General features: G+C 46.7%; 1 protein-coding gene across 1 annotated transcript in view; it reads right to left on the bottom strand.

Moving 5' to 3' along the window:
* P3h2 (prolyl 3-hydroxylase 2) overlaps nt 1–10542 on the bottom strand; it is a 153390-nt gene extending 142848 nt beyond the window's left edge. The window contains 1 exon segment of the mRNA XM_052753874.1: nt 8443–10542. Within this exon segment, the coding sequence (XP_052609834.1) occupies nt 8443–8913 (471 nt within the window). The 5' untranslated portion in view covers nt 8914–10542.
* Between the last annotated feature and the right edge of the window lie 1979 nt (nt 10543–12521).

Genomic DNA, 12521 nt, shown 5'->3' on the forward strand with positions numbered 1-12521 from the left:
CCTCACCCTGTGTGTGTCTCTCTCTCCCTTCCCAAGCCCCCAGACTCTGATTTCCCACACTTCAAACGTGTGTAATCTAACTTCTCTTTTTTAGCTTGCTCAAGCTGCTAAGACAACACATTTAAACCCAAGAAACTCAAGAGTCACAACAGAATACTGTTTGGGAAACTTGCAAGATGAAGGAGATGTGTGTGTGGATGGATGGATGGTAGGTAGGTAGGTAGGTACCCGGGTACGTTCTGGTGTCTAGAGTTCACAACCAAGAGATATTCACTGGCATCACTAAAACAAAACGTTGGACCAAACTGGGATGAAAAGCAGAGAAAATGCAAATGCTCTGTTCTTTCCTCCAATCTGAACTAGGGCAGAAAGGCAGGACCATCCATGACAGGTGAACCCAGTGCTCTTCATCTAAGGGAGAAAGTCTGTTTCCAATGGATTTCCCTCGGCATGATGCCAAGCTGTAGCCAAACTTTTTCATAAATCATCATTCATTGGTGGGCACAGCGTCATCGAGTATCCACTGTCAGAACTTGACTTGAAATCTTCTACCCTTGATGTACAGTCTTACCATATATGGCTAAATGTTTACTTCGGCAGTTCTCAGTCTGAGGCGATTGGGACCCCTGAAGAATATGATGTATAGCAACATTCCGTGCTTGTCATACTATTTGGAAAAAGGATGGGGTATGTGCTACTGACAAGTTTTAAGTAGTTAAGGGCCAAATATGTTGGTTGCCACACTAAGATGAAGATGAAAGCCTCCTACTACAAAGAATTTCCCTTCTCTAAACCTTTAAACCCAGGTTGAGAGACCTTGACTTATAAACCTACTGACCTGAAATTCAACCTTAGTCCCATTGCTTAATCCCCTTCGCAATCCTATAGAACCCATGAATAACTGTGAAAGTCTTTGTCCCTGATGCCATTTGTAAGTGCCATCTATTAGAATCTGAGAATAATCCAAGATTATTAAAACACTAAGAAGCACGTCTTGCTTCAGTGGGAAAAATAATTTGTATGGTCTACTGGATTAATCTTTTGATAGCATAATTTGAGATGATTTTTACAAACAGACAAATCTGGAGGAATTCTCTGGGCCTGGATTCTTAACTGTGTGTTGATTTTTAGCACGCAAGACTATTGATCTTGGCAGAGTTCAAACTAAATATTTAGCATTCAAGCAAGAACAACAAGATTGGTTCGATTAACTTCCATATGCTTCTTTGTTTGGAACTCATTTGTTTACTGTATCTTTTCCCTTTATCCAGCCCTTTTCAGAGTCTCCTTACGGTCATGCCTCAATCCTCAGTCGGGCCCCCGTCACTTTCACAAACCCCGCATCATTTCTTTTCAGATAATGAATTCCAGCAGATCGATGATGATAGCCCAGACTTCTGGAAGTTCTGACATCTCGGCTCTTTCCTTTTCTGGCTCTTATTCCTCCCTTTCTCTTCCAGGAAAGATTCCTTGCTTCACTCAACAGGGATCAGGGTTGACCCAGGTGGTACTGGGAAGTCTTCCCCAGAAACAGGCTGAATGGCAACACAAGCAATATCATTGCATCAGCAAGACCGTGGCTTTTAATTTTAGGGTCTCCCGCTGACCAGATAATGCACATGAACTGCTACATCTTTTGCTGCTGCGATTTTGTGCTGTCTGTCTCTTCAGTGTGTGTCCTGTAAACAGCATCAAGGACAAGGTCACTGACGTGGGGGGTCTGAGACCTTGGGTTTTACCTTTCCCATCAAATGTCTGCACTGATTTGTGCAGCTGCCATCTCTTTGGGGAATTTATTTTCTGTTTGTAAAAGGGGATCACTGAAGCTCTGATGCACCATGAATGTGGCAGGGTACCACTGTGGTAAGTTGAGGAGATGCCTGGTGTGGAGGAGGGTCACCTGCTTCTGTTCAACCAAAGGCTCTCCTTCATATTTATGCAGAGTCCCTGTGGCTGATTCAATCCAAAATGGCTGCTTTTTATCCAAAATGGCTCCTTGGAGACTAGCACTCTAGAAATGATCATCATTTCTTCCATGACACCTAGTTCTTCCTGCCCAGCACTGGGAGGTGACTTTCCCTCTCCCGTGACCTTTCACAAAGCCATAAAATGTCAGGAAAAGCCTTTTTAATGGGACTCCACCCGATACAGGAACTCTGAGTGTCAACAGTGTCCTTGATAGCCTTTGTCTCAGAATCTCAGGGCTGGGAAAACCCACACAATTGAGTTGGTGCAGCCACTTCAACCACAAAAGCTCCGAGAGAGAGAGTCAAGTTCATAGATATGATTACTACCCCTAGCACTGAGTTACTTTCCTTATCCTAAACAGAACACGTAGGAACAGTATAAAAATAATCCTCTCATTCTGTCACGGTTGTTGCTCTACACTTGTACTATAAATGTGCCATTTTCCATTTATGTCTTAAGTATCCAATGTGAAGACTGGGACCCTACGTGAGCATGGGTCTTATCAACAATGGTCAGGGCAATATAACAAAGGAGGGAGGGACTCTGTGTCCTTCAGTTCTACTCTCAGCTCTTCTATTCAACTGCATTCCCTCCGAGCAGCCGTGTCCTCCCTCCAACTTCATTTTCTCCTCTGTGAAAACGTTGGCTGGTGCACAGCGTTCCAGGAGTGTGACAGGAGGAGCTGCAGAAAGATGCGGATCTGGAGAATATCTTCTCCAGGCGGTGCTAAAGTCTAACACATGGGGGAACACGGAGTAACGGGAAGCTCCCAGGAGATGCTCCCACTGTGCACCTCGCTAGGAAGAGGCTCTGTGCTTTTCATTTTATCTCAACCAGAAACCTGACCTTGCCTACTTGTCTAGTTTGGTTTGTTTTAGCCTCTTCCTGCAAGAACCGCCTTACCCTTCCCCCTTTCAGAAGTGCTAATTTAATCCTGTGGACCAACAGGAAGACAACGCAGGGGAGGGCTGAGGAAAGTGTAGAGAACTGTATAGCGCAGTGCATCAGAACAGACTTCAAGCAGACCCAGCCTCTTTCCCACAAGAGTCTGCAGTCCTCTGTAGCACTCAACACCGACGGTCCCACACGCCCAGCACACCCTGTGGAAAACTGCCTCCGGATCATCCATTTGGCAAGTGATGGACAGACCTGGTAGAAATTAGTTAGGAAGTCAGACAGCAGGAAAGGAGCGATGAATTAAAAGACAGAAAAAGAATTACGGAAGGACGTGGAATGGAAAAAAAAGAAAGAAAAGAATTGTTGCTCCTAATGAGAAATGCAAAATTTTCCACCAGACAACTGTGACGGTTGGCTGGGTGAATTATGTACCGTGTGAATGAAAACGGAAGCAGTGGGAAGCCCAGGAAGGTTTGCTTTCCCTCTGCTCTGCCTCTGAAGGCAATGGAGCCAATCTCACGGCACCATGGATTCCCCAGAAGGCCACAGGACAGCACTATGCCCTTGATGTGGAGCTTGAAATAAAACAGGACTAGAGGGTAGGAGGCCTATATTCTAGACCCCAGCTCCAATGGCAACCCTTCCTTATTTTACCAACCTAGGGCTAGTGGCATTGTTTGTTAAGTGACAGGGCTAGAATCCTTCGTGATCTTTGGGGTCCCCCAGGCCAATGCATTTCAGTTCCTGTATTCAGCATCCCTGGCTTTGCTGGATTGAATTTCTAGAATCATACCGTTACCTCTTCTACCTCCCTGCCCCAACACAATTATTTGACTAGAGGAAGCTCACCAGGAGTTCCTCAGCCCTGAGACCTAAGCTTCTACAAAATTCACACTTTTCTCAGGGCATCGACCTGCTACCTCTATCAATCTATCAATGAGCATCTAATATTAGTGACAGACTCTATTGGATTTCCAGAGATGGGGTCTGTTTAAAAAAACAAAAATGAGAAGGGTAGTTTTATTACCTGCTTTTATTAAAATCAGTAAAGGAATCCCTGATGCCCCAGGCCATGAAGAAAGAACACTTGTAAGCATTGAGTTGCTGCTCCCATCTGACCTAACTGAATTGTCAGCCCCTGTGGCACACAGGAGCTACAAGAATGGACTGGTGGAGAGCTGGGCAGACTTCCGATGCCTACGTCTGATGTGGAAACAACTGGGATTGACTAGGCAGGACCTAGCAACCGGCTACACAATGAATTTCACAGGTTTCCTCCCTAAGGAATGCGACGTAGGATACGGGGAGTGACACATTTTGATGATTCAAGGGGAAAAAAAGAACGGCTTTTTAGAGGTGGGGGAAGACTCATTTTCTGAAGAATAGCTAATATTTCAGAGTAGTATTTCAAGAAGATAAAACCACGCCTCTTGAAATAACTGAAGGATGAATACACATATTCTATATATAAACCCTTGAAAAAAAAAAGACCAAAATGTCGAATCAGGACAAGGTTTTCTTCTGAACCAAGAGCCATACGAAGCGATCCTTTCTGGCTTTCAATTCTCTTTGAAGGAAGGCACTCAGTCCAGAAAGACAATGTAGCTATAAAGCAGAACTGGAGTGAGGAAATAACTTGAGCTGACTTTTTTTTTTCTTCTCTATAAATCACAAATAGATTATGGCCCAGATAAAGAGATAAGAAGATGATTGGAGGTGGGGCAGAATTGCCTAAGTTAATGCGCCACCCTCTCTTTCACTTAATCCTAGGGAGAAAAACACAGGTCAGGTCAGATTTCACAAAGCACCAATTCAAGGATAAACCATGCTAGAGCAAACTTGTTTTAAGTAAAAAAAATTAAAAAAAAAAATCAGCACTGGATTGTTGCTGGTTCTTTTTACCCAGATAGGAACAGTGGAAGAAAAAGATGCAGAAAACCATTCTGGATGATTCAGGACACAAATAAGAAAGGAAAATCTCTCTCTTACATTTGTTTAAAAAGCCACAGATGTTCATAAAGTAGGTACAGTGGGTCAAGGATTTTCTGAAGCACAGCTTTAAATGATAAAAGCTAAAGATAGATTTGAAAAAGAGGGGGGAAAAATCAAACCAACTAAGTAGATAGAGTGGGAAGGGGGTTTGCTGCAACACCCAGAACTCCTAAGTACAAAACAGCAAGAATTCGCCCTAAGTGACATCCAGGAAAACAGAGCAAATGTGGTAAACCACCCTTCACCCACACAGAAATGTCTCTCAGTATTCCGCATCACAGAGCTGAGCTAGTATCCACGCAACAAATGGATACTGAGCGTTGATGCCGACCCATCCTGTTGAAGAGATTTAGAGCGAATAGGATTGCTGATGACCCAACTCAGACCTCTTGACCGTAAATGTCTACTATTCAGTCACATTTTCATGCACCAAAAGGTTACGGAATCACGCAGCTTGTAAACATCCTTGCCTAGGAATCCCTTCTTTGAGGGATACAAAAGGAACTGGTGGCTCCTGACTGCTGGGAGCTCACAAAAGTAATGACACACACACTTGAATACTTTAAAATAAACTAAAGAGACAAAAGAGGAAAGTTCTTTGCCAGGAGCATTCAAGACAGCTACTGGGAGCTACGGCAGGACACGGGGAGCCTCACAGAAGTCTCTCTCGGTGTTAGGATAGTGATGATTTCCACGATAGTAACCAGAATAACTGCACCTGTAGAGTTTGTTAAGAGTCAGGCCCCAGTCTGTCTGGAACTAAACTTAAACCAAGCGGGTAGTCTAGTATTTCCCCACCTTGCAAATGTGGAGATAGAAAGCTGGGGTAGTCGACGACAGACTTGAATCTCCAATCTGTTCTTATTCCAGGTCCTTCAAGTTCGGGAAGAATGGCAAGGCTAAGATCCAAAGTGTCAGACATGTGGAAACAGGACCATAAAGGGGAAGGGACAGAGAGAGGAGGCCGGGTTAAACTATTTAGGCTTTATACAGTAGCAAAGAGAAACCACTATGCACTCTCACAAGGAATGTCCCATTAACGGCTGTATCTTAGGGTTGATAAGTTATATCTCACAAAAGAGAGATTTTTAAAAGTTGGGAGGAGTCTTACCCTGCCTTTGCACACACACACACACACACACACACACACACACACACACACACACACACACAAACTATGCCTCTGTAGAGCTATCACTAGCTAGCTGTTCAGACCATTTCCCCACACGCCAGGCTTCTGAGAAGATTGGATACAGCAGTATTAACGAGGAGTACCTGTGACTTCAGGGAACAAGGACCTGCCCATCCCCGGAGCTGTCCAAATCTGGCTTCCCTGTAATCCCTGCTAGCACAGCATTCTACGGAGCCCAGCGCCATCCAGGGACTGTGGGTGCAGTACAGCTTGGAGTCCACTAACCTCAGAGCCCAGACTGACTCTAGGTCCTGGGCTCACTGCACCAAATTATGCTAAACTGACAACACTTGGGTGACAAGCAGCAAGTCCCTTTCCCTTTCTGAACATGCTTATCTTTATCTCTCAAAAGAGAAATCTGAGTGCAAGGGGTCAGAGTTTACAATTCTCATCTCTGACTGTCCAACTCATGAGCATTAGGGATCTGTTGCCACCAGCTTGTTATCCAGGATGTAGGAGGATATTACTCCTGAGAGCCAGTACAGTGTTTATCTTCTAGCTGATAATGGTTGTGCTACCTTAACACAGAGATGTCTTCTGTTCTTCAGAGTTATATCTGGCCTAGGATTAGACTTCTAAGTACAAACTGAGTCACGGCCATCAGAAGCAATTCAGTTATACATGGATTTGGATTTATAGACTATAGGCAGTTCAGTCATACATGACACCATGACCATATCCAAGTACACAGAGGCTGGTCACCCTGCCACTGAATGAACATCCCACAGTCCAAATCTCTTACTGCCTAAGAATGGCCTTTTAATATTTTGGATGTTTTAGTCTATATGATGGTGGTGCTGGTGTGTGTGGGGTGTGTGTGTGTGTGTATGTGTGTGTGTGTGTGTGTGTGTGTGTTTCCCTAAGAAGCAAAGAGAAGAATTATAATGTATCCTTTAGGTGTTAACAAGCAGAGCGGTACAAATATTTCCTTCTTCAGAAACTGTCAATTATGTGAATCAATGTCACTACAAAAGTTTGAAGGCTGTAAGCTTGTGGCTTCATCTTCCTTGACTTCCAATCAGGGAACAGGGACCAGGGGATGAGAAAGAAATGTTAACAATATATGAAAATATATAACTACAGAACCACAGCAATCCCATACTGACTGCATGGTTATTTATTTTCAGAGGACCCAATGTGAGTATCCATCCCCTCTCTTTTCCTTTCCTTCCTGAGAATAGAAAATCTGTCTGGCGTGTACTACATCAACAAAATGACTCCATCTCCCCTCACACCTGAGCCTCCCCGGAGGACCATAAATAGGGGCCACACTACAGGACCGCCCACACTCTGCTCTGGGAACCAGCTTAGAATATTTTTGCAATTGACTCTCGGGGGGGCCCTCTCCCAGAACTGGCTGATATCTGGAAGAACAGGAAAACTTGTGCCACTCTCTTTTTAAAAAGCAACGTTACACTTAATGCATGCCTTAGCAAATCCATTGGAAAGCACAGGAGAACAGACGATTCACAAATCCTGGAGAGAATCCTGGCCGCCTCCTCATTTCTTGACCCAGCCCAGTCAACTCCTGAACTTCACCACTGCTCACACTGGAGCTCTGAGATTAGTTCTCTTGTTGTGACTTTTTAAACTCCTCCCACTGCAGTGGGAAAGACCTGAGTATATCCACCCAGAAAGTCACAAGGTAGGAAGAACTGGAGAAACATGAGTTAGTGGAAGTGGGGGCCGAGGAAATCATTCTAAATCTTGTCTGCTATGCGTCCAGTTAGGTCTTTTAAATTGTGGGGGTGGGAAATAGGCCAGTTAGATTGCATCCCTCCTGACAGTAACTTCGAGGAGGTTAAACAGATGCATATAAAACCAGAGGGCACTGGGCACCTGAGGTGGAGCAGCCCAGGACGGTAGGAACCCCCAGTAACCTGAAGCAGTACCCCCCCCACACACACACAAAAAAAAACCCATATTTTCAATGAGATTGCCTCACACAGCCTCAAGCATACTTCCTCCACCGTTTTTCCTTTGCTCTTCTATAGTTGAAGAGGAATAACTTCTGTTTTAAGACCATGATTCCTTTCAGCTTGAGAAAACTTTGTTAAACTTAACAGGTTCAGACTGCAGAGCAAAAGAGACGGCAGGGAGAAGAAAGGGAAATCAAGATCAGACTACGTCAAGGAATGTACTCTAGCACCTAGGTAGACCACAGCGTTGCAGGACACTTTTGATACAATCTTACGGCCCAGCCCACTCTTGCCGAGTGAAGCTGATGCTGAGACAGAGAGCAAATGGGGACCTGCCCAAGTCCGTCTAGTCCCTGAGGGGTCTACTTTGACGCACAGGAGGGCCACTGTGAAAGGCTGGCTGGAGGGCAGAGCCATGCCCCGGAGCCCAACCCTAGGAAGGGGGCGCGCGGGCTTTAGGTGCAACATCAGTACCTTGATGTAGGCCCGCTGCAGGTAGTTGTAGGGCACTCTGCGCTGGAAGTCGCTGCGCACGTCCTCGCTGACGCGGTGGCGGGACGCGGGGCCGCCCAGGCGCTGGCTCTGGCAGCTGCGGGAGCAGCGCGCCCGCTCGAGCAGCGCTCGGAAGAAGGGCAGCTCGGCTCCCGGGCCGGCGCCGGGGGGTGCGAGCGGGCGGCGCGCCGCGCAGTGGCGGGCGCAGCGCGTGCGGATGTCTCGCAGGCGCCGGTGGCTGCGCAGCGAGGCTTCCAGGTCACGCACCGCACGCTCGTAGTCGCCGCTGTAGTAGGCAGCCACGCCGCTGGCGTAGAGCAGATCGTAGGGCTGCAGCGGGCCGCGCTCGGACTCGGGCTCCGGCTCCCGGCGGCCGTCCTGGGGGCCGCCCCACAGAGGCGCGGGCAGCAGCAGCAGCAGCAGCAGCAGCGACACCCACGTGCTCTCCCGCATCCTCTGCCGGACCCGCGGGGGGAACCGCCTTGCTCCGTGCCTGCCCCGCCGCACCTCGTGTCCGAGCCCCGCTCCGGTTCCACGGGCTAGCCCGCCGGTACCGCCGCGATCCTGCTGCCCGACAGCCCCAGGTGACCGGCGGCGCGCTGCGGTCCTGGAGGCGGAGGCTCGCCCGGCTGGCCGCTCTTAAAGGGACGCCTCCAACTCACACGCTCCTCCTGCCGCCGAGCCTCCGCGAGCCGCGCTCCAGCAGCCGGCGAGCTAGCGCCGCGAGGGGCAGACCCTGGGGACAAGTTTTGCGTGTGGGGTCCCTTGTGGGTGGCAGAGGAGGGTGGAATTGCTTTCTCTTCTGCACGTGGGGGAGTGAGGCTTACAGTCGTTTTCTGAAGTTCTGCTCTTTGCAGTCCTTCACCCTCAGATGCAACATGAAGGTCCATTTCAGCCTGTGTGGAACGCACCAGGCAGAGGGAGGGCCTCGGGACAGTTGAATAGGTTTGAGGAGAAAAGTGGTTTGCCCAAGTTTATGCAACTAAGAGCAAGCAAAAGATGGGCCTCACTGTGGGCCGCAGGAATGGAAGCTTCCCGCCCTCCTCTAAGGCAGGGTCTCCCTCTCTCTGGCCTTCTCAGTTTGGCTGTAGGTGGATGTGTTCCTGCATTGTATGTGGAGAGTGTGCTATGGAGAGGATGATAAATAACCCGAGTTTCCTGTTCAGACCGCTGGAGGAAGGTGAAGCCTTACTTAAGTTCTGCCTCTGGCAGTTTTCCAGATGTGTGACTGTGCAGCTGAGCCTCAGTTACCTCTTCCAAAGCAGTCAAATGCCCAACATGTCCGGTGATGTTTGGACATAAATCCCTATTGTGAGAGTTAAACCAAGAGGCGGTTTCACAAACTCGGTACCCTGGGACTCAAGCAATGAACATCAGTCTAGAAATGGGAACGCTGACAGAAACAGCTGCCAGAGTCCTAGGAGCTAGCTGGAGGCTTTCCTGCTCCTCCCCTTCTGCTGGGTCATAAATACCTTCATAGCCAAGGTGTTCCCCTCTTTTTGCCCCTTGGCTCCACGCTCTGAGAGAGAGAGGGGAAAAAAAGTGTGCTAGACTTTGGAGTCCAGCCTGCAACTCCCTGGGAGGAATTCTGTGTGTCAAGAATTGTCTGTGGGAATTTCATCCTAGTCTCTGGGCTCCTGGGAGGATGACCAATGGGAAAGAATCACATATACTGTCCAGCTGATCTGAAGTTCCCAAAGAAAGCTTTTGCATGGAATGGCCACTATGCAAGGAGGTGGCCAGAGTGTCGTGTCATTTCCCTTGTTCTTTTTGTTGGGTTTTGCCACTTTGGCCATGAACAGCCCTGGCTATATAACTCCAAGGAAAACTAATTCATATACGTATTATTTTTCCACCAAATCCTCTTAATAGATCTGTGTTGCTGGAGTTTTCCTGCCTGGCCCACAGTCAGGACAAATCTCTCTCACCCGCCAGTCCCAAGCCACTCAAACCCGATCAAGTAAACACAGAGACTTATATTGGTTACAAACTGTATGGCCGTGGCAGGCTTCTTGCTAACTGTTCTTACAGCTTAAATTAATCCATTTCCATCAATCTATACCTTGCCACATGGCTCATGGCTTACCGGCATCTTCACATGCGACTCGTCATCATGGCGGCTGGCAGTGTCTCTCACTCAGCCTTCCTTTTTTTTTTTTTTTTTTAAACTATTTTTTATTTTTTTTTTTAAGATTTATTTATTATGTATACAGTGTTCTGTCTGCAGATCTGAGTTGCTTCTTTCTGCTGATGGCCAAACTCCAGTGTGGAGCTTGCCATGAATGGTCAGTGCTCCAGAATTAGCATAGACCTTTTTCCCCTAGTGACCGAACTGTTCAGATAAAGACGCCAGAGTCTAAAGTGTATCAATCCACTTGGAGAAGGGTTTGAGGCACATAATCAGAAATAGTGTTTGGGATACAGACCAAATGCCAAGATGCTTTTGCATAGCTCAACTCTACACAAGAGATGTTTCTGTGTCATTGAATATGTGTCACTAAATTAATATCTTTAGTGCTTACGCCTGGAGCACTGTGGGGGGAAGAAGAGATGGCTACACCAGAGCCCTTATTTCTGGGACTTTACAGTGCTGTGCAGGTGATGAACACAAAATACAGGACTCTCATACAAGATAAGAATGTGGACCATACTAAGCTGAGTTCACTGCGCTCTAGTACCACAGGAGCTGAACCTTCTGACAGCACAGGGTGAAGAGAATGTGGGAGAAAAGACACTGGACAGAATCAAAAGCCTGCAGTCAGTAGCCCACAAACAACCTGCTGGGACATGCCTTTGAAGCCTTCTGTGTATCATACTTGTGTACAACCACAACATAAGGACAGATCATCCACTTAGGTAGCGCCTCAGATTTTCCGGAACATTGGAATGACCTGAAGAACTTATGCATTTCTACCTGGTCCAAGGTCTGGGATTCTGATTTAATTGGTATGGTGTACAACCTGATCAATGGGTGTAGTAGGAAGATTTCTCCAGTTCCGCCCAGCTCCATTGTACCTCCGCCACTTACAAAATAATCATTTAGAGGCTTCTATTAATTACCAATTGCATGGGCTATGGCAGGCTTCTCGTTAGCTAGCTCTTATAACTTAATCTATTTCTATAATCTATATTTTGCTGTGTGTTCTGTGGCTTTACTGGTCTGCTGGCATCTTGCTTGCACCTTGGGAAGCTGGCTGATGTCTCCTTCCAGACTCTACCTTTCTCTTCCTGTCTATCTGCTTGTATTTCCTGCCTGCCTCTAAGATGCCATGCCATAGGCCAATACAGCTTTATTTATTAACCAATCAGAGCAACACATATTCACAGCATACAGGAAGACATCCCATAGCATATGGAATTTGCCGAAGTCTCTCTGAGTTTCTATTCTGAAACCAAGGTTGAGAATGCTGTCTTTAAAGATGTCTCAAGTGGAGGTGTAAGGCTGTGAGGTGGGGCTCCATGTGGTATGGGCATATTCATGAGACTCTGAAGTAACAGGATCTGGGGCTATCTTGCTGATATATATGTTTCCCTAACAAGCCCAACCTGACTTGCCTTTTAAAGTTGGATTAAAAGTTTTGGAACCCATTTCATGGTTCCTGGTTTATCAGATCTGTGACAGAACCCCAAATTTCCATCAGTTTCTTTGCTGATGCTGAAACTCCGGATGCAGAATCACACGCTTCATTATCTAATTCCTCATAAAGAATCACTCTTGAACTTTATAGTATTATCAAAGATAAATTAACAAAAAAAAAAAAAAAAAAAAAAACAACCCTGCAATGGCCATAGCATTTTGAGGCGGAATCAAGCCTGGCCTTCATGTTTGCACTCACATCTAGGGGACTCTGTGATACTCAGTGAAGATACTGAGAACCAGTAGTTCTCAGCCAGGAACGAAGTGCCCACCCAAGCGCAGTTGACAAAGGAGACAGTTTTCATTATCGACTCAGGGGTGTGAAAAGGAGCATCATACGATTGGTGTCTAGGGGGTAGAAGCAAAGGATGGCACTGAAGGTCTTGTAAGGTATAGGACATATCTCCTGTAAGAAATGGCTAAT

Source organism: Peromyscus californicus, unplaced genomic scaffold, assembly GCF_007827085.1.
Source record: "Peromyscus californicus insignis strain IS unplaced genomic scaffold, ASM782708v3 Scaffold_25__1_contigs__length_3188244, whole genome shotgun sequence".
Classification (NCBI taxonomy): domain Eukaryota; kingdom Metazoa; phylum Chordata; class Mammalia; order Rodentia; family Cricetidae; genus Peromyscus; species Peromyscus californicus.